We start from the raw sequence: 23,839 nt of genomic DNA, 5'->3' as shown, positions 1-23,839 counted from the left end.
TATTTACGTTTATATAATTTTGTAGAAAGTTATGTATGCCATTTCCTTCCAAACTTAAGCTTTTTATTTCATATGTATGTGTGTTTGTGTTTTTACATTTTCTATTTTGTTTTCTTTAAATAACAAGCCTAGTTTCTGCTTTTAAAATGGTGAAGATTGTGATTGGAAAGATTGCTCAGTGGGGTCATCTGCCATGGTGGGAGGATAAGAACTGAGTTCAGATCCCCAGCATCCACAGGAAGAGCCAGCAGTGGTGGCACACACGTGGTGTCCTAGCACTGTGTAAACAGAGATGTTCTTTAGCCAACCAGTCTTAAAGAAATGCTCTCAATGATCTCAAGGTTCACTGACAGACCCTATATTGATAAAAATCATTAATTAAAAATAAAGCGAACAGTTACAGAATAAGTTATACCCTGTCTAAGGACTGAACTCTGACTCCCACATTAAAGTGAGAACACAGAATGCACACACACATACAAATACACAGCACATACACACACATACACACACACACACACACATTAGCCCACACCACATGTATATGCAAATACTGAACATGAAAGGTAATTGCTTTAGTGTATTAGGCCTTTAAAACACTTGTATTTTTTTGAAACCATAGCCCAAGTATTAAATTGCTAAATCTATACGTAGGGAAACATTATCTTTCTAAATAATAATGATCTTCAGTGCCATCCTCTCCTTTGCTCTCCCACCCACAGTATGGAGCTATGCAATTCTCATTGAAATATGCATGGAAGATAGTCTAACATAACAATCATAAATTGATTAAATAATTGCCTACAGTACCGGTAATCTATTTTCTTCATTTTTGCGGCAGGTGAATACATTGTTATGACAGTTTACTTCCACCTCAGACGGAAGATGGGCTACTTTATGATTCAGACGTATATTCCATGCATCATGACAGTGATTCTCTCTCAAGTTTCCTTCTGGATAAACAAGGAGTCTGTTCCAGCAAGAACTGTATTTGGTAATTTCCGTTTATTTTGTTTTTGTCCACATTACACTTTTGATGGTGATTCATGGGAAGAACCTTTTGCTATTTCTGAGCTGAATCAGGAACTCTTTAAGCTTTCATTTCTATTTCACTTTAACACACTGCTGCATGAGGAGATAGGGCAGTCTGTCCCTTCTGATGACTTCTCAGATTTCCCTTTTTGAGAAAACCAGTCAGGTGAAAAACAAATGGAAATGTGGATATAATTTCACTCTCAGTGACATTCCTGGGCTGCTAGCATGATGCTGTGTAATTGAATTAAATTATGTCTAGGTGTTAAAATGGAATGCACAGGCAGCTTAAAATAAAACAAATCAAAGTCACGGCCGACTGCACATGAAAGCCTTAGAGCAACTTGGTTTTCAGTGAAGAGGAGCAAAATGCAAATGGCTTATGTGGATCGAAAGGGAAGGTATTCTGCGCATAGTCTATTGGCTCTATTGCATTCTATGTGTATAACTTTCATTGGTTTTTTTTTTCATTTTTTTATCGGATATTTTATTTACATTTCAAATGTTATCCCCTTTCCTGGTTTCCCTTCCGAAAAACACTCTCCCTCTATCCCCTCCCCTCTCCCCCTGCTTACCAACCCACCCACTCCTGCTTCCTGGCCCATACTGAGGCACAGACCTTTCATAGAACAAAGGGCCTCCTCCCTCCATTGATGTCCTAGGCCATCCTCTGCTGCATTTGCAGCTGGAGCCATGATTCCCACCATGTGTGCGCTCTTTGGTTGGTGCTTTAGTCCCAAGGAGCTCTGGGGGTACTGACTAGTTCATGTTGTTTCTCCTACGGGGCTGAAACCCCTTCAGCTCCTTAGGTCCTTTCTCTAGCTCCTTCATTTGGGACCCTGTGCTCTGTCTAATGAACTTTCATTGTTTACCAAACTAGTATTTCTTTTCTTCTTGTTCATATTGTGGTTCTTCTATATTATTCCAAATGTTAAGCCACTGGGAACATATAGGTCTAACATTTTTGTGTTAAGTTTATTTTATAAATTTATACATCAGGGTTACCTTTATATCATGAGAGTTGTAGTTAAGTCTATTTGTTTTAATACAGTTATCTATTCCTTATGCTTTATCAACTTTATCAATATCATTCAGCTGTGGAAAAGAAGAAAATGACTAGACTTTTTCTAGGATAGAGGCATAAGTCTCCCAAGACATGCTAATTTCATTTTTCAGGCTGTTAGGATTTAACTGTGGGCACAATGTTTATCATAATATGGCTGTGGAAAGGCTGGTGAGGAGCTTGAGGGAGCCTTCTATCTTATTTTGCAATGACAATACCTAACAAAAAGCCCAGCAGGCAAAGGTCTGTAATGGCTCATGGTTTGAGATATTACAAAGCAGATAGTAGCAGAACTGACCCTGGAAGGAGCATAAAACACCTGTTGTCTCAGTAATGGAGAGGAAGCACTCTGTTACCAGGACTCGGGTAACCCTCAAAGGCCGTTTAATGATGGACTTTCATCAGCTGGGTTCTGACTCCTAATGGTCCCACAGCCTTTAACATAGCACTATGAGCTGAGGATAGAGAATTCAAAACATGATCCTCTGGGAACATTTCAGTCTCAAACCATAGCGCTTGCCATCTTCAGAGATAAGGGTGCTATAGTGTCCTTTAGAAACTTGAAATACTCCTACAAAAGTATTTCTTCCACATATATTATTGTGCTTATAAATCTGAAGGTATTTGAATCATTATCAAAACTTGTACACTGAGCTGGTGTCAGAGACAGGGTTTGATCTAAGACAGGGAGTGAGCAGGAATGACTATTCTAGCCTTTTCATAATATTATGAAAGTTTAATTAAATAACTTCATGTTGCAACTGTAAAATAAGTTTCCCTGATAAATATGCATGTAAAATTGAAATGTAAAAATTTATTTAAGGATTAGATACTAACATTGAAAGGTTAGGGCTTAAAACATAAATACTTCACGTATTTTCTCTACAAATGAATTGTGTTAATATTCTTATACTTTCCCTTCAAAGTAGTGAAGATTTAAAAAGTATTTTATTACATTTTTTCAAATTCCATCCTCTGATAAAAATCATCACTCCCTGCGATTCCATCTAACTCCTCCCAGCATGAACCCTTACCTGTTGTCCTCTTTTAAATTTATATCCTTTGCCTTTTTAAACATAGTAACCCACAGAGTTCAATCTGTGATGCCTATACACACAGATGTGGGTTATCCCCCAGTGTGTGGCAGAGCTAGGAGGGACCACACCCTTAAGGAAAATGAACTCTCCCTCATCAAGAAGCCATCAGTTGTCAGTGAACATCAGTAAAGGGGTGGAACTTGTGAGTCTCTTCCCACTAGAATGTTGACTGCCTTGATCTTGTCCAGGTCTCATCAAGCAACCAGAACTGCTGTGAGTTCATGAGAATAGTAGTTATGCCATATCCAGAAGACACTGTTTTGGTCTTCAGTATTCAACCTACTATTTAATGTTTCCTATTTACCTTTCTTTCTTCTTCCTTTTTCTTCCTCTCCTCTCCTCTCCTCTCCTCTCCTCTCCTCTCCTCTCCTCTCCTCTCCTCTCCTCTCCTCTCCTCTCCTCTCCTCTCCTCTCCTCTCCTCTCCTCTCCTCTCTTCTTCCTTTCTTTCTTTCTCTCTCTCTCTCTCTTTCTTTCTTTCTTTCTTTCTTTCTTTCTTCCTTCCTTCCTTTTTTCTTTCTTTCTTTCTTTCTTTCTTTCTTTCTTTCTTTCTTTCTTTCTTTCTTTCTTTCTTCTTTCTTTCTTTCTTTCTTTCTTTCTCTCTCTCTGTCTCTCTCTCTCTTTCTTTCTGTTTATCATCTATCTGTCACATATCTGTCTGTCTGTCTATCATCATCATCTATCTATCTTCATATAACAGCATTTAGTAGGCATTCACTACACAGGGAATAATTCCCCTACCCCCAAAAGCAGAAGTCATAGAATGTCAAATAAAAAGCCCTGTGTCAGATGTGGGATAACACCCCTCAAATTGTTGCTTAGGTATATTTTAGAAACTTCCTATGGTAGTACAGGCTATTGATACAGAACATGATAGTAAGACCTTATTAGTAAAAAATAGAAGACTTTAGTCATCCAACATGGAGAAATCGAGTTGGTTCTGACAAGGAAGTTTCTCCCTGCCAGCTAGCTTTCATAGTATTAGAGGTAGCTGTATAGATTGCTGGGGAGGACAGTCATCAGCAATCTTACCCAGCTGTGAACTCTATGAACTACAAGACAAGGCATGAACATGGCAAGGACTTCCCATGGATATAATAGTGGCATGAATGGTGTGGGGGCAACAAACCACTTTCCTGTTGCATTTAAGGCCTGCTCTATAGAAGAAACCCCCAGGGGTGAACCTACTACTATTATTATACTAAGTGAATATAGCATTAAACTGCCTCTAAGTTTGTATTTCTATAACATGGATTAGTGTAGCTCTCAGACCCTATCAGGGTGATTTCATTGTGCATGGAACATTTTAAAAGCACACATTTGAACAAACTGCATATAATAATATAAATGGAGTACTCACTCACAAGTGGAACATCAATATTAACGTCAGGGACCATCACAGACATAGGGGTTGACGTATTCAAAGTGCGTCTGAGGGTTTAAAGAGTGCTAAATATAGTATACTTCTTCTATATTCTCTCCCATGCATATCTGGCACAGAGGAGAATCATTTTATTTTGTTTCCATAGTTTTGAAGAAAATGTTTTTCTGTGTGTATAATCAAGGGCTCAGGAAGATGCTTCTCTTGGTAAAGTGCTTGCTGAGTAAGCAAGTGGACCCAAGTTTGGATCCTCAGCATCTATGTAAAAGGTAGGGACAGTGGCAAGTGTCTGAAACCTTTGTGCTATTGAGAGTGGTTGACCGGATAGGCAAATCCTTGGCTCTGGCTAGATGGTGCAGCTAAAATCTTGAGGTCCAGGCTCAGTGTCAGACTGCCACAGGAATTAAGGTTAAAAACAAGACACCAGCTATCTTCCTTGGCCTCAATAAGTAAGCGCACATGTGGACAGGTATATGAACACACACACAGACATACACCACAACACATTCACACAGAAACCTTAAACTTTCTGCATCTGACATCATGAAAATGTTTAAAATTTGTATTTCTATTAAGATTTACTAATAAATTAGAATACATATTGCACTTATCTGCCCTTGAGAGTTTAACAGGAAATAATGGCCTCATGTAGCTATCTATGGAGATGAGGAAGGGATGTTACACATTCAGATGTTGGTTGGTTCTGACCCCAGTGTCACTTAGTAGTTATGCTGTTCAGTGGGTTACTTCTGCCTGTTAACTCACATGTTCCAACTTCATCTCTTCATCTCTTGCTTCATCTCTTAGTGTTGCTGTGAAGATTAAATGCATTCATCTCATAAAACATTTGAAATATTTTAGCAAATAATGTACATAATTTCATTATTGCTGGTTGATGAATTTACTTGTTTGTAGATGAAAGAAATATCCAATGATGTGGGAAGTAATAGCATCAGAGAGAGCTGAGACAGCAGATTTCAGACAACGTTTCCTATACATATACAACAGCTTAAGGAAATTAAGCAGTATAGAAAAATGCTACTATTACCAACTCCAATAATGAGTCAGGGAACATTGTAGAATCTCGATTCTTAGCATTCACAATAGTTCAGCAAGATGGGTAGTCTCGATTTTTATAGATAAGTAAAATAGTACAAGGATATTAGAAACATTTATCAAGTCATTTAATTGTGAGTGGTCTATCTGAGGGACTATGTAACACAGAGGATTCAGTCAGACTCTCTTCACGGCAGGTATGAGGATGTAGACGTGGAGAAGAGACTCGTGACGAATTCCAGGACTTTCAACTGAGAATAATTTGTCAGTAGGATACTTCATTTAGAATTTGAAATTTACGTGCTTCTATCTTTGCCTAGATCAATATTAGTTTTGATCAATCAGGAAAGTCACAGCAATAATTAAGTCTTCAAAAACTTAAGCTACATCACAACTGTAGTATTAGACTGTTCATTGAGCATCTAAAATAGTATTTTCCCAGGGAAGTAATGCCCTATGTGGTTGGGGTCATTGACAATTTAATCTGTATGAGATACAAGTGACAGTGAACTCTAGGTGATCACTACTCTTCTTCAGCTCTAGGTCCCCCTTTCCCTCACAAAGACACAGTGGGCTGGTCACAGATAACACTAGGGAGAACAAAACCCCCAAACAGTAGAAATATGAGAAGCAGGATATGTGGAATTCTTTCTTGTATCTTGAAATCTGTCTAACTCTAAGTTTTTTTTTAATTATTCCAATATGGTTAAACATTAAATGCAAGTAGATGCCAGCTGGCATATTGAAATCATTGCTATTTCATTTTCTAGGAATGGCCAGCCAAAAATTCACTCTTGTGTACAGTCTTAGCCTACTCCTTCATTTCCTCTCTCAGCTCCTGGGCCAGCCAATATGGTGCATATTCAGCATTCTAAATTCACGGACTGGCATCAATACTTGAACACACAAAAATAATTTTGCCTTTGAAATATTTTCAGGATGAGATTCTTATTGAAAGAGTTGGCTTGTGTTTGCTGCTCCATCCATGTTTATCTTGCCAAGATCTCTACCTGAAATTACAGGGCATAAGCACATGCCTACATTTCTACTGTTTTCTTCATGTATGAACACAGAGAATTTTTTGATATCTAAAAAGATGGCAAGTTTTAAAGCAATTTTGAGACAATTGTTTTTGACAACCAATGTTCCTAATTTTGCCAACAGTTGCGATATAACCATCATACTATCTAGAGGGCCATTCCACAAGCAAAACAACAATGAAAGAGAAAAAGACAGTAATATGTTGCATGCTTTTGTATTGGTATAAGCAATATGATTTGACATAAGCCATCAACCTGATTCTGAGCAGTTGACTGCCATTACTGAAATCACCACTCAGGAATGACCTTAATCTTCTGTTTGTTGACTATCGCCTAGGAAGTTTTTTCACATTGACAATGGCAGGATGACTCTTAAGCTTCTGGTATTTCAGTGTAAGTGTACTTTATGGTCAGAACAATATGGTCTCCAGAGGGTTTTCTGAGCACTGAGTAGTATTTTCACTCAGAACACACTCATGGTTTTACTTGCAAGTAAGTGCTTTTATCCTTATTTCTGTGTCATTAGAAGAAATCCACTGCTTACACTTTGCAGAACTTGTGGAACACTTTTGTACTTTGTTATGATTCTATTTTTTAATGATTTTTATGTGTGTGTATATGTCTGTGTGAGGATGTCAGATCCCTTCGAACTAGAGTTACACACAGTTGTAAGCTGCCATGTGGGTGCTGGGAATTGAACCCAGGTGCTCTGGAAGAACCTCCAGTGTTCTTCTGAGCCATCTCTCCAGCCCCCACTTTTGAAATCTCAATAGTCCATTACAGACAAATTGATATGAATGAGATGAAATATAATTTATCTTTATAATTTTTAGCTAAAGTATATTCAGTTACTTTGGTAGCTATCCTTTATTTCACAGCCTTCTGGAGAATTGTGCCTTCTCTGTGACATTTAAAATGAGGCCTACATGCTTCAAGGTCTCTTTCTGGAAAAAGCCCAACAAATTCATTGTGAACCAATGTGCCATTAGAGTAGATAGATATACAGCCAATCTAACTAGTTAATGGAATAAAGTTTTTAAAAATCTTCTTCAGGGTCTGAAGAGATGGTTCAGGGGTTAGCAGTACTTCCTGCTCTGCTATGGTTTCCAGCATCCATATCAAGAGACTTACAGTGGCTTGTCACTCCAGATCCAGGGGATCCAATGAGCTAGTGCGGCCTTCGGCCACCTGCACATATGTCTGACATGTCAGGTATACACATTCATGTACATGTACACACACACATGCATATGCATATCACAAAAATATACATATATTATAAAAAAATCTCACAAATTTACTTTAGGCTAAGAAAATGCTTGAAATTACTAAACAACTTATGTAACATACACTTATGTATAATTTTATAATGTTTTTTAAAATTTTGTAGCTCATGTGATACACAGATGCTCCAAATTTTCATTTTCTATGAACCAATATCTTAGGAAGGGACTGGAATTGGAGAGAAAAGATTGGACACAATACAAACAATGATTTTTCCTCATTGTGCACTTGTGATGTATCTGTGGTGACTCCTAAAGCAGTATTCAACATGGAGTCTCTTAAGGGTGCTCCACTCAATTAAACTTGAAGCAGGCTATGTTGATTTTTTTCCCCCAAAGGCCTTCTATCTTGAAATTTGTCCAAGTTTGCTAATTATTCCAATATGGCTAAGCCTTACACGTGGCGAGCACAGGTGGAATATTGAAATCACTGCTTTCATCTTCAGGAATGGTCTTAGGCTACTCTTATATTCCTGTCTAAGCTCACATATATGATACAGTAAAGACAGTACAAGGGAGAATATAATCAGAATCTAAGTTGAAGACACAGTATTGATTCTTTGAATCAAAATATGAATATACCTTTGGTTTTGGAGAATTTTCCCTTTATTTACAATTGAAAATTGATTGATTGACTTTCAGCTGGGGAATTGGCATGTACTGGCATATAAAGTTAAGATGCCTTCATCATTGCCATCATCATTATCATCCTCAACCTGGGTCTATCACCTTTAGGACCTATCCTGGGAGTTATGTAGAGGATTACAAATGGATATAATAAGTACTTCAGAAATTTCTAGGATAGCTTAAATAATATTGAGGAGATAAACATACATGAATGGAAATAGCAACAACTGTGCAAACATTAGCATCCTTAAAGAATGAATTGTTCTGTAGTTCTACTGAAAAGTAGCATTTTCTTCTTCTAAGAACGAAAGTCATCCTTTTCTCTAGATTAGGAAGGCACTTTCCCTGAAAGGGTTATTTGAGACAACAATTGATGGAAGAGGAGCTCTATTTTTGTGCCAAGTAGTCTTCTTCAAGTTGTACACATGATGAATACCCACATTTTGAAGTCTAACATTTTCTAGAAGTACATTTAGCCAGAACGTATTCATAGTTTTAGTAATTTAGGATCTGGAATACCCAATGAATGTATTAATTTTATTAAAAGATTATATTCAGTAAGAATTAGATATGGCTTGTGATTTTTCTGGCAATTATCATCAGTGGTAATGTGCCAGCTCCTTGCTGGCAGGTCCAGGCGAGACGAGAGAGGTCTTGGTCTCGCCGGAGTCTCTCCGGGGCTGAGTGGGATAAGATGACACGTGTCGAAGGCCCAAAAGAAACACATCAAGCTGGGAGTCTTGTCAAAGCAGGAAATCAACTTTATGGCATCAGCTCCTCCGAGCATAGTGGGTGGGGATTTTTGGTGGGGTAGGAGGCAGGGAAGGGTGATGGAGGGTATGGAGTGACCAACAGAGCCAATGGCAAAGCTCTATCTACGTCAGCAACGGTGGGGCAGAGGCAGGGACAAACAGGTCTTGTTGAGTCACCCCATATGGAACTGACTGAGACAGGTCTCAGAACTGGAGCCAGGCTTAGGCTTTCCCGTAAGGTCTTAGAAACTGGATCAAGGCTCAGGTTTGCCCTCAAGGCCCAAACCAGGGCCAAAATGGACCCCAACAGTAATGAGTTTAGCTTACCTAGTATAGTCTCATGCTTCCATTAGAAGGTTAATGTGCTCAGTTTTCCATTCCTATCTGAGAGTCACTATTTCAATTAATCATCCTTCTTGGAGGGTGTGTATATTGATTCTTTGGGTATACTGTTTCAGATTCCAATATAGAATCAATATATTCTATATGCTTTACATATTTTTATTTCCATAGAACACTTAGAATGTACAAAGAATTTTCGATGAATTTTCCAATCTTGAGTCAATTTACATTGAACTGATGATTACGAGATCTAGGCGTGGAACATATTTATCTTATTCCAAAACCTGTGCTGATTTCACTGAAACAGAAGGAATCAATTCCTCTCTCAAAGGTGGTGGGTTTCAATTAGTAACTTTGTCAACTGCATCCCATCTCCACCTTTTGGATCAGCTTGCTTATTTATTTATTTATTTATTTATTTATTTATTTATTTATTTATTATTAAAAACTAGCATTACAATGTTTTATATTTTTGCTCTTTTGCATTAAAGGAATAACCACAGTCCTCACGATGACCACCCTAAGCATCAGTGCTCGGCATTCTTTGCCCAAAGTGTCCTATGCGACTGCCATGGATTGGTTCATAGCTGTCTGTTTTGCTTTTGTATTTTCGGCTCTTATTGAGTTTGCTGCTGTCAACTATTTCACCAACATTCAAATGCAGAAAGCCAAAAAGAAGATATCAAAGCCTCCCCCAGAAGTTCCAGCTGCTCCTGTGCTGAAGGAGAAACACACAGAAACATCGCTCCAGGTATTTGGCTTTATTTCATTCCTTCTAAGGTTTTATCTGCTTGGTCAATTTTTGTTGTAGTTGTTGTTGTAGTAGAAAACAGAGAGCATGAAAAAATCAATAACGGTTTCTAAGAATGTTTGAAGTTTAGAAAATTGTAAAGTGATAATATGTACATTGATATTTTTATTTTTGCAATTGTTCTAGTTATTTGAGATTATCATATAATGTATTTTGAGGGCATTGCAGGCCTCTGATTGGACAGAAAAAGGGAGGTGGAGCTAGGAGCTGGCGAGAAAGATAGAAAGGTAGCAGGAGGGGTAGAAGGAGGAGAACCAGAATGGAGGTGGATGCGGTGTTATCAAAAGGTTAGAATAATTGGGTTAAAGTTTTATCATTATCAATTGTCTCTGAAATTATTGTATTGGCATCTTGTAAAATGTGGTATTATTAATGCATAAATCTAATTAGTTAACTATAAGCTTGAGAGTCTTGTTTCTACCAGGTAATTAGGTGTGGAGATGACTGATCATGGGGTGTGTGGGGCATGGTAGGAAACGAGAGGAACTCCGTGCCCCTGTCTGAAAGATGGCCAGGCAGGAGCCCTGTGGCCTTACAGGCTGGAGAGTTGGCAGGCTGAGAGACAGAGCAAGTGAGATCACCCTAGAGAGTTGGCATCAGTAGGAACTTGGGAGCATGGCCTGACCCTGCTGAGAGTTGGTGGGTTCTTTTTAATAGTTCCCACAACAGATTCTAATTCCTTCCAAGGTCCAACTTTTTCTGCACAAACCCAAATTTATGTACTTTAAAAAAAAAAACATACAATTTGGGCTGGTTATATATTCTTTGATGTAACTCTCACTCTCGCTGAAGCTATCAGTTGCAAATCTGTTCTCCATGCTGGGATTTTATCCAATTTGAACTTCAACAGGTTTTGGCATGTGTTGTCATAACCAATGTGTCTTCATTGTAATGTCTGTACTTCTGCATCCAGAGCAGTTTTTCCTCGTAGTCGTTCATCACCTTAGGAGCTTATACTCTTTCTGTCCATCAGCCAGAATGATCAATGGGTCTTGGGAACAAGAGGGTGTTGATATAGATATTTCATTTAGGGCTGAGCATTCTGCTGCCTCTTATTCTTTGTCCCTTAGCTAGTTGTTTGTCTCAGTGTTAATCACCATCTACAGGAAGAAAGAATTTTGTCTATTGAAGGTTGAAAGATGCACTGTGAATTTAACAAGTCATAAAGAGTCAGTTTAACATTGTAGCCAGTTAGCAGAATATAAAGATTATAACTTACCTAGTTCAAGACTCTTGACCCCAGTAATGCCAGGTATGTGTTTCATCTTGTGGACTAGACCTTATATCTAATTAGAAACTGGGTAGTTACTGCAGTGCCTTATTACCTTATTGAGGGAATGGGCACATCTTGCCATGCCAGTTATTGTAACTCTCAGAGTTCATAGTTACCAAGTCTGATGAATCCCTTCTTCTTACCGACCATTAATAGTACCTTCCAAAATGATGGGATGTAACTCATAGGGATGAAGTGTCCACTTCAGCACCAGTTTGATTTCTTCATGTTCTGTGACTCAATTAGGTGATATTCCTATCAATAGGGCCTTGCCCTCAAGTCCTAAAGAGTAACCAAGTAGAATGGCAATACCCTCTAATGTTTGGAGTCTACGGGAACTTCTTAGACAGCAACTCTGAAAGAGATAGACCATTTTTGCAAAGGGGCTTTAAAAAAATAATTTGTTAACCTATGGTGTCTTGTGGATGCTTTATCAACCAATTACAGAATAACTATTATTTATTTATTTATTTATTTATTTATTTATTTATTTATTTATTTATTTATTTATATGTATGTATCTTTTTTAGAAAGCTTCTATGGTGGTAGGCTTCCATATGACTTTTTTTTGAGTGTTCTTTATTATCAATTATTTTCTTGATATTGCCACCCCTACCTTGCCCTCCAACTCCTACCTGAAACTTGAATACTTGGCTATCTACTTAAAAGCTAGGTAATGTATATATGACCATGATTCATGACATAATGCTGTTTTATTTGTTGAATTCATGAAATTCTTAGACAAATGGATGGATCTGGAGGATATCATCCTGAATGAGGTAATCCAGTCACAAAAGAACATACATGATATGCACTCACTGATAGTGGATGTTAGCCCAGAATCTCAGAACACCAAGATACAATTTGCAAAACACATGAAACTCAAGAAGAAGGAAAACCAAAGTGTGGACACTTCGATCCTTCTTAGAAGGGGGAACAAAATACCCATGGGAGGAGTTACAGAGAAAAAGTTCGAAGCATGATCATCCTGACACTGCCCCACCTGGGGATCCATCCCATAAACAGCAACCAAACCCAGACACTATTGTGGATGCCAACAAGAGCTTGCTGACAAAAGACTGATATAGCTGTCTCCTGAGAGGCTCTGCCAGTGCCTGACTAATACAGAAGTGGATGCTCACAGTCATCCATTAGATGCAGCACAGGGTCCGGAGTGAAGGAGCTAGAGAAAGTATCCAAGAAGCTGAAGGGGTTTGCAGCCTCCTAGGAGGAACAACAATATGAGATAACCAGTAACCCCAGAGCTCCCTAGGACTAAACTACCAATCAAAGAAACACAAAGAGACTCATGGCTCTAGCTGCCTATGTAGGTGAGGATGGCCTAGTTCATCATCAATGGAGGATAGGCCCTTGTTCCTGTGAAGTTTCTATGCCCCAGTATAGGGGAATGTCTGGATCAGGAAGCTGGAGTGGGTGGGTTGGGGAGCAGGGGGAGAAGGTAGAATGTAGGGGATTTTTGGAGGGGAAACTAGGAAAGGAAACATTTGAAATGTAAATAAAGAAAATATCTAATTTAAAAAGAAAAAGAAAAAAGAAAGTTTCTTTCATTTTGAAAAATATTTTGTTTTATTTTTTTGGGTTTTTTTTGTTTTTGTTTGTTTGTTTGTTTGTTTGTTTTCACAGAAATGGGTAAAATGGAACGTACACTGTTAGGGGAAACCTGTGGATGAGCTTGAGAGAACTGCAAAGACTGCTTTTTGTAGATTTCATTAACCCAAATCAAATGATGGTTATTTATCATTGTGGCCCTGCATTTCCTATGGGGCTACTTTCATGTATTAAAGAAGAAAATAAACCTTATAGGAGGAACAACAATATGAACTATCCAGTAACCCCAGAGCTCATGTCTCTAGCTGCATATGTATCAGAAGATGGCCTAGTCCGCCATCAATGGGAGGAGAGGCCCTTGGTTTTGCAAAGATTATATGCCCCAGTACAGGGGAATGCCAGGGCCAGGAAGCCTGAGTGGGTGGGTTGGGGAGCAGGGCAGGGGGAGGGTATAGGGGACATTCGGGATAGCATTTGAAATGAAAATGAAGAAAATATCTAATAAAAATTGTTTAATATTAAAAAAGAATTACAAATAAAATTAAATTAAAAAAGGAAGAAAATAATTCTAGCAACACAGGGGTACATAGTTATAGCTGATGTACATACAAATGATTAATTCATTTCCTAGAGGTCATATCTGAGAGAATGTAGAAAACATAACAAAGCCAACTGTGATTATTTTCATCTGACTTATCAAAGATTCTTTTTTTTTATTGAGCCTTTTTTGTATCTTATTGTATAGAAGCAGCAGGATGTACAGGGACATGGGCAATCAGGCAAGCAGAATCTTCTCCCCTTTGCTTCCTCTTTACTATTCTGCTCTGTCCCTATGACTGTCTTTCATTTCCTTCCATTTATCTTCATTTTGTATAAACAGACAGATCCCTGTGGTAAACTATACCTAGTCATCTGTAATTTCCATGAATAACCCCACAACACTGCTTGGTCTGCTTTTACCCAAATCAAACTAGACTAGAAATCATCCACTGTTTTTCCTCTACACAGTGATATCGCACCCCTGCATTTACACACATATTCATTATACACATAGGTATTTAAGGCCAGCGATGGACCAACTACTAATCAATAATGTAGATTTTAAAGCCAGCCAACATCCTACCCTATGGAAATTCCATTTATTTCTAAGTGCCAAGGGAGTGGAGGCACATGGTCCCTTTTACTGTAAGTAATAAAACATTTGGAGTATTAAACATAGAGGCTGTGAAGGGTCAGGAAGTGGTTAGAGATTAGGAATCTACATTTCCAGTGTTAACCCATCCATAGGAGATAGATGGATATATCTAGCCACACAGTGAGGGGGGGAGAGGGCGTTTCCTTTACAGAGAGATCATTTAATAAGCCAGGAAGAAAAGCTAAGATGGCTGCTTTCTGACTCAGGCAGAAAAACAGAGACAACTGACTTTAAAGGCATAACTTTTTTTTGGGTTTTCGAGACAGGGTTTCTCTGTATAGCCCTGGCTGTCCTGGAACTCACTTTGTAGACCAGGCTGGCCTCGAACTCAGAAATCTGCCTGCCTCTGCCTCCGGAGTGCTGGGATTAAAGGCATGTGCCACCAGGCCCAGCTAGAAGGTATAACTTTTAAGAAGAGAAAAGGAGGAGGGCTGCTTTAGATCTGTGTACTTTGGCATGTTAATTAGGTGAGCCAAAGGGGGCTTTTCATTGCTGGATTTCAATCCTCTGATAACTGGACTTTGGTAGTCAACCTCAGGGGACTAAGTGGCCAAATAAAGAGATAGACCCTGGTGGCTAGCTTTAGGAATGTGAGATAATGGTTTTAGCAAGGCAGAAGGAATGGGGGAGAAGGGCAAAGCCATCCAGAGTCATGCTGATGAGAGTTCATCAACCATCTCGGGATTTCAGTCTGTGTTCTGCTCTTCCCATTGGTAAAATTGCAGCTTCTGTCTTTTATTGTCATTCTATTATGTTTTGCTTTGCCATATTGAAACTCTATGATCTATTTCTTGCTTCTTTTGATCACCAGACCTTGGGTATAGTTCACTGTGTATTATTTTTAATTTTATTTTAATTTTCAAGACAAGGTTTCTGTGTGTAGCCCTGGCTATCTCAGACTTTGCTCTGTAAACCAGGCTGTCTTTGAACTCAGAGATCCATCTGTCCTTGCCTCAATCCTCTGAGTGTTGGGATTAAAGGCACGCACATCACACTGTTTATTATTTTCTAATGATTGATTCGTGAGCTAATTTAATTACATCTTTCTGCAGATTAAATTTGTTACATTTTTCAACATATTTGTGCATACATCATATTAATTTATTTCCATGCTTTCTTATTTATGAATAAAGTTTCTCTTACTGAATTCAAATCTATTCTGTATAGAATCTTATGATTCATAATTTTGTGATTGATATTATCAGAGTTATTTGGTATGTATTCTGGAACAATGTTATTTTCCCCTTGGAGATAAGAGTATAGAGATAATATTGAAATTTCTAGGTGTAATTTTTATTTAACTCTGCTAATTCTTTTATTGAATGCCTTCAGAAATATTGATTTGAATAATATTTTTATTGTCCTTTGGCTTGTGTTATGTTATTTTCTTTAGCAACAAATTTGGTTTTACTTAAATCACTATTTCTTCACTTTTCAAAAGACCCCATAGTCTTTACAATTTGTGAAATACACAAAAACTTCTCTTATAAATATTCAGAGTTACACTGATCTTCCTTTCAATTTAACTCCTTTTTAGACATGTTAGAGTCAGTGACTGACAGCAGTCAGTGACTGCTTTATTTCTGTATCAGTTTATGAATGTATTCACCTCCCTCCTCCCTCCCTCCCTCCCTCCCTCCCTCCCTCCCTCCCTCCCTCCCTCCCTCCCACCTCCCTTCCTTCTAGCCTGTGATCTGAGTGTCAGATCTAGGCCTTGCTAGGCATGTTAGACAAGTGTTGCTGTTAAGCTATACTCCTAGAATCCATGTTGACATTTCTAATAACAGTTTTTCCCTCTCAATATTAACTTTCCTAATGTTTTCTGCTACTAAATTTGTCCTTTCTTTCTTTTTCTTCTGCACTCTGGAAGTTCTGTCGTGTTTTTATACCCCTAGTAGTTGAGTGTAAGCCTTACAGCACTGTTTTGTTTTGATTTTTGTTTTTTTCCCGAAAGCAATTTCTTTCATCTTGTAATTTTCTAGCAATTTTGAAATTATTAAATACAATAAATGTCCAATGTAAATATTAACTTCCCCTATCTCCCAAATGGCTTTATTCTAAGGCTTTTAAATTTTGAAATATGCTTTATACAATCCAGGTACAGTGCTATACACTTATAATTCATGCAACGTAAAAGACTGAGGGCAAATCACAAGTTAGATGTGAATGTGGACTATGCAGTATGGTCCTATTGTTTAAAAATCTATTTATACTTATTTGATTCTGTTCCTGTTTGTATTTGCACCTGACGAGATTTGTTGCACTGATAAAGTGAGGAGATATCAGTGAGTTAAAGTACCAGGTACTCTGACTAAGCTTGCATTTGCTCTCTGAAACATAGCTCTTGACTACAGTAGTTGTAATCACTAGTAAAGCTTGGCTGAGCTTGTCTGCTTGGCTCTGTTGTGATTCAGAAACTTCTCTGCAGCACAGCACACATATTGTGTGCTTATAACATAAGTAGGAAGCAAGAGGAAATGTATTTGCCAAATGGTGAAGAATACACTTCAGCCTTGAGAAAGATTTTAAAATAAAGTCAGTCAAAGTAGTCATCCTATGGTTTATGTCCTCTATGGTGCCTGTGCAATGACTTAGATTTTTATGGCAATTTACTTCAAAGTACCCATGCTTTAAAGACAGTGACAAATGACTTAATGCAACTTTGAGTTCAGCTCCATGCTGGACCACAGTGACAATTACAACTTCATAGGTCAAGAGTACATTAAATGAGAAACGAAATTGGGGGACCGATTCATAGAGAGAAGAAAGCACAAAAATGGGGAGAATGTGTTAGGAACAATTTTTCTTAACATATTTCTGAAATGGAATAGTCTAAGAATCCACATTGGATTTGGTTTGGAGGGTCATTAGACATCCTAATCAAAAAGCCAAAACTTATTTATTCATATGTGTGTCCTAAAATATACCATCAATTATTATTTTTTGTGATTCGAGCTCTGCTTAAAATATGTTTGAGCACATCATTTGTAAAAGATCTTTTTGTTTAATGACATTTAGTTCAAAGATCCTTTTGAAGTTCACTAGCAGTTTGGTTTATTTGGCCCATAGACTGTTAGAGGCTAGGCAGAGACTTATGGGGACTATTTTCGTTCTCTGAGCATTGAAAAGATTATAGCTTAATGGAATATTCATGAAAAAGGAGAAAAAACAATTTCTGGAATGTAAGCGTAGCTATCAGTAGCTTAAGTATACCTTTGGATATTTTAAGTGGCTCAGAACATCTGTTCTGTTTCTCCTCATCCTTACCTTAACTCTACCCCTGACTCTAACGTAATATGTGAGTGCCTGCCATCCTCCTGATTTTGTTCTCCTATATTCTTCCTGACTCTTCTTAAGATAATCACATTCGCATGGATACAGACAGTTTGGATGAAAAGAATTATTTGAAAGATAAGTAAGTGTATAATTAAAACCATTAAAGCTTTCTTAACAATGTTATATATGCATTTGAAAAGTTGGGGATTGGAGACATGGCCTAGAGGTTGAAAGCTATGTCATAGCATCTCAGGTTAGTTCCTAGCACCCATGCTAGGCAATTCACAATTCCCTTTAATTTTACATCCAGGGATCTATCCCTTCCTCTGACCCCCTTTGGATATCTACTCACTTATACACACATACATATACATACACACACACACACACACGTGTATACATGGAAGTTATTTGACTATGTCTTTTAGCCATTTTCATCTGTTTCATGCATTTCAAAGGATGCATTAATGTTAGCATGCTATATCTTATGAAAAACTGACCAGTGATACAATAAGGATGGCAACTACTAACTGAGCTTCTAAATCAGGTCCTATATGATGCACTTTACATTCATTACATAGTTGCAAGCTCACAAGAGCTATTGTACATAAGAAGAAACAATTATTCCATAACTAAGTTATATGGTCATGATAACACCGATCCAGTGTGGTAAATATGATATTGAAATTGCTTCAAATGCTTTAGTGAAGACCTTGCTTTATAAATGAATATGTAGCATTTAGTAAATAAAATATAGGTATTATGATGTGAATATATATATATATATATATATAAAATGCAAGAACATACATGTATATAAATGTACATACAGAAAGAGACATAGACACTGATGTTCATAATTTTACATTTTTCGTTGTTCTTTGATACATTTACAATACATGTAATGTATTTTGATAAATACATTAAAGATGATTAACCCATCTCATCATTTTCCAGCTCACACAGAACATGTACTTCTTTCCAAAAAGTTCCTCTCAATGTCATAACATTTTAAAATGGTTTTCTCTTCATGTTTTTGTGATCCACTGAAGTCAATTAGAGTTGCTTGAATGGGCATGGGTGGGACTTCCACTTCCGTAGTAGAGCATGGGTAACTTCTCAGTAGCTACACCACTGAAGAAATGACACTCTTGCAGTCAGTAACCATTAACTACCAGATGTCCCTGGGGGAAGGTTGGGCTCAAAAGCCCTTCCTCCACTAACAGTGGAATGTTAGCAGGTCATCTTGTGCAGGTCTTATGCAAATAATTGTAGCTCCAGTGACTTCATGCATGCAATAGCCCTGTTTTGTTCATATTTTTACGAATACTTGGTAATTGTATAGTATTATGAATCCTTTCATTTTACTTATGCCTGATCATTTTATCGTATCATGAATCCTTGTGATAATAAAAGAAACCTGTATAGATAACCTAATTTACTTCTAATAATTTATAAAACAGTCACTAATTTTATTCATGTTTCACCAAGGAGAAAGCTATAAATTAAGAGGCAGGTATTCTGCCCCAGTCTCTATCTGGTCAGTGGCAAGGATGAGATAATGAGCTGTGGTGATGGATTAGATGTGTTAAATAAGGGACATTGAGGATGGATGGATCGTGTTAATATAACTTACTAGGAAAATGATGGGAAATGAAGCACATCTGATGAACAAACAAATCAGTTCAAGTTTCCTCCATCCACAGCAAAGCATCATCTTTTATCACAATGCTGATGCGTTTCTTTTTCTATTCATCAGTGCATACCTTTCCCATACCTCACATCCTTCTCCATCCATCTCATTCATTTTTCTCTTTATTTATATTTCACTATTCCTGTGTGAATACTTTTCAGTTTTAAAGATCAGAGTCTAGCAAAGCTATTTGAAAAACAAAGAATTATTTCCCCTGCTAGAGTCTTAAATAAAATGGTGGCATAAAAGGATTATGTAAATAATCCAAGATATACCCTGCATGCCCTTCTGAGAATCCCACTTAATATTCATTCTTCATAGTCAAGGTCTAACCTTATTTCCCATATGGAATCCATTCTGAGTCAGGTGTTGAATCTTAAGGACATGGTCTCAAATGTCTTTATCTATAAAGCTGGGGCAATGAACGGGCCTACTAGAGAGGCAAGTACTGATGATCTCATTACATTATGTAGGTAAAATATTCAACATGGTGTTCAGTGCCTAGCAGGTCACGGCCATGGGCAACTCCTCCTTAAATTTTTCAGGCACTCTCAATGTTTAAAAGTATGGCTGACCTAATATATCACCTTATCATATTCTGTGGAAATTTACTTCCGTTGGTTCCTACCGAATTGCTGTTTATTTTGGTAGACGTAAATTCACTTATAAGAGTATGGGTTCTTTGTATTTTCTATTAATTGTGATCCTATTATATGAATTGGTGTTTAAGAAAAGAAAGCAGTGTATGTATCACTAATTTTCAATGTGTGGCTTTTACATAAAATTCATTTCCCTAGGAATACATGTGTACAGAATGCAGTAGTGAGTTGAAACATTGCCGCTGTAAGCCTCTGAGAGAAGAGAAACTTACTTCTCACACATCTTTTCTCCTTGTTTGTTTTTAAACATTTAAATGTTTTAAAACTTACTTTTTATTATTTTTAAAATTATTTGTATATGTGTTTAGTATTTGCCTGAGACTGAAGATTCTTGCAGAGACTGGAGGCAGCTGGTCCTACTGTAGGTGTCGTTTGGGATGATTGTGAGCTGCCTGGCCTGGGTTCTGGGATCTGGGTTTGTGCTCTAAAACTACCAGCCATCTCTTTATCCCTGTGACTACCAATAATAATTTATCCCGTCTCTTTATCATGTGACTACCAATAATAATTGTACATATTTCTGTACCACGTCACATCACTCTAATTCATGTAAAACTGTGCAGTTATCAAATCTGAGGCACATTTGTCAACAGTTGGGGTTAGCTAATGGACAGCAATAGAGAACTGTAAAGGATACTTAGAAAAGAAGCCAACGACATAACATGCACACGCAGCTGTTCGGGATGTGGAAAGGAAGAGCCAGTGACTTTGATCACTTGAGTCATTTTACTTTCTCAGGTGTCAGAGCCTGTGATGTGCTAAATGCAGTGACTTCCTGGTGGTTGGTAGCATGAGAACCTCATTCCTTTCCGAAGGGTGAAGAAATGGGTCAGTTTCAAATTTTAACTTCAATTGTCCTCAAAGAAATGCTGTTTAAAAGCCCCTCTTAGAAATGTTCTTTAAATAATTTCAACTAAATGCCACAAAGCAGCACAAAGCAACTCTCCTTTTGTTCTTACACCTTTCATACCTTAGCTTCTTTTAAAAACTTCCTACCTTGGCAGCTTGAAAAAGGACGTAGATTAGTACTGTCATTTCATGTGACATTTAGGCATGTTTGTGACAAGAGTTTAATGGTATTCTTTAAATCTTATTTAGCTACATACCTTTCCAAATTCATAGCTTCTTAAGGACGAAATGTTCTGTAATTAGTAATATTCTTTAGTTCATTTATGTTTGTTTAATTGTGCACACATTAGACTCAGCCATTTACCTAAAGAAAGCCAGAATTCTATTTCATGTTGCACCTTGTTTTCTGTGTGCAGACATGTCTTGCTAATGTATGAGCTCATGAGCCACAAGCATATAAGAGCCAGTCACTGAGAATTTGAAGATAAAAATTCAGAGCCTTTGTCTGGTCACATAACATAGCATAAACTATGTTATGAATTTTATAAGTCAAGCATGCTGATAGTGATGTAAACCTACTCTTAGATTTTCACAATTTACCCTAGAACTGCAGAAATACTGGAGAAATACTATATTCAGTTACATGCTGGAAACCTGTTATAATTATGCACATATTTATAGAAAAATATTCAACATTGCTATGTTGATAATACTGTGGGTTTCCTTCTATAGTTATGGAGATACTGAGAAGGCTAGATATTGAACAAATAAAAATTGACAGTCTCCTGTAGAAAGTCAGAAAGGGCAAATAAAGAATTACATCAAAGAAAGTTAAGCTGAGACATCAACTTAGTTTTTGAAATGCAAAAAGTTACACATTAAAGGGTTGCATTGGATGATGAAGGGGAGAAAGCAGTCAGTCTTTGTAGATTATTGAAACAATAGTAGGTATATTTTGATAATTGTTGTTAATAATGTTACATGGAGCAAAAAAAATTACCAGCCTTAGCATCGTACCTGAAGACGGGCTATTTTCTTCTTCAGAAATGAATATGCTGTAAATTTAACAGTGCAAGAGGAAGCTGAATATATTAGCTAGTGTTTAAGAAAGAATGGAATGAGCCATCACAATGTAGCACAGTGAGCAGAGGGTGTATGTGATCTCACTGCAAATATAGATGATTTAGGTTCACAGCAAATTTGCTCATTTCTTTCATATACTCAGTTTTTACATGGAACGTGATAAATGTAGAAGTAGTGGAGTGTACTAACTATTCAATTTGAGAAACCATTATTAGCCCCATGACGATGATAGTTACCAATGTCATTATTCTTAGGAAGTTATACATATGAGTCTTTTGCCTGTATTTATGAATGTGTATTGCGTGTATGGCTGGTGATTGAGGAGGTGAGAAGAGGGCATTAGATCCCCTGGAACTGGAGTTAAAGATGATTGTGAGCCACTGTGTGAGTACTGGGACTGAACCTGCATCTTCTGCAAGACAACCAATAGTCTTAACTACCAAACTATCTGTCTAGCCCTTACAGCAGTTTCTTGAGCTATTTGATGTATGTAACACATGTGTGACTTACCATACATATGTCTAAGCTTCACAACAAACTGTAAGATGAGTTGTGTTATTATACATATAACTTTGTGGTTGACAAAAATGGTTCTTCATAAGCCATTTTGGTCACTGTACATCTATGTGTAGTAAATCATTGGCTTGGATTTGAGCCCTGTCTGCTTAGCATCAGAAAGCTAGATAATTTTAGGTCATGTTGCGGCCTCTTCCTAAGAATCACCAAACAGCATGAGATTTTGTCTATATTTCAAGTTTTCTATTGTTGGTTTGACCACATAATTTAGTACTTAGATTTCCATTTTTTCTGTTAACTTGTGCAGGCAAAGTAGAGCATATCTCAATCTGTTTTAATTAAGATGTCTGTTTCACTCCATGCTTTCCAATCTCTGAATTAATGCACTATCTACTCTATATTCTTTGACATGGAAGTATTCCATTACATATGACATGTTAAGAGCTGATTAAATGGAGGATAGTTTTCTTGGGTTATTGAGTCAGCTACAATTGAATATTCAGGTTATATTTTATTCACCCATACACCAAGTACTCATACTGTTCAACCAGCAATAAAATATCACTTATATTGTACTTTCTGTGTGCCATAGAGTATTTTAAGATATATACAGTCTTCACTGCAGTCCTTTTTATAGATGAGGAAATTGAAATGCCAACAGGTCTAAGTGATTCGCCCAAAGTCACACAGCTGCTTTGTAACAGAGCCAAGATTTAAAGCCAGATACACTGTGTCCAAATATATGTTCTGGTACAGACTGCTGTCCTTCGCTTATAACCCCCTGATGGCCTCCATCCTGCCTCTGCTGCAATACAGTCTCCCACCTCATTTCTGGTTTCTCTGAAAGTTATCTCAATGTTCACATCATTAAAATGTCAATCTTTCTTTAAAATTCTATCCCATTTATAAATAAAATATTGCCTATCATAGTTCAGAAAGGTCGCAATAATGTAATCCACCTTCCCAAACTCTAGCTTTGCATGAAATATGGGTAGATTGTGAAAGCCATAAGTCATCAATTAATTTGACAGTGAATTTAATAAATCATAGATTAAGTAACCCACAATTTCTTGTGACTTTTGAAATTTTAAACATTAAAAAATAAACTGGAGCAAATACTCTTCTGATCTTTTACTTGAAATACTCTATTTTATATGTATTCATGTATCCAAGAAGGATTATTTATTTCTAACAAATGATCAAGAAAATGTTATGAGAATATAATTACAGAATCGCCATTTGCC

The 23,839-nt window shown here is 37.3% G+C and overlaps 1 protein-coding gene across 3 annotated transcripts in view; it reads left to right on the top strand.

Annotated features, from left to right (window-relative positions):
- Positions 1-23,839, top strand: part of Gabra4 (gamma-aminobutyric acid type A receptor subunit alpha4) — a 91,444-nt gene that overhangs the window by 22,685 nt on the left and 44,920 nt on the right. Inside the window, exons 7-8 of one of the 3 annotated variants that reach the window (XM_021162799.3) lie at positions 842-994; positions 10,163-10,422. The exons of 1 other annotated variant lie outside the window; for it this stretch is intronic. In XM_021162799.3, the coding sequence (XP_021018458.1) occupies positions 842-994; positions 10,163-10,422 (413 nt within the window). The remainder of the gene's footprint in view (positions 1-841; positions 995-10,162; positions 10,423-23,839) is intronic. One more of the 3 variants, XM_029477412.2, reaches the window with a different exon arrangement.

Source organism: Mus caroli, unplaced genomic scaffold (genome assembly GCF_978045245.1).
Source record: "Mus caroli unplaced genomic scaffold, Mus_caroli_1 scaffold_4, whole genome shotgun sequence".
In the NCBI taxonomy this organism is placed as follows: Eukaryota; Metazoa; Chordata; class Mammalia; order Rodentia; family Muridae; genus Mus; species Mus caroli.
This window is presented reverse-complemented; position numbering and strand designations above follow the sequence as displayed.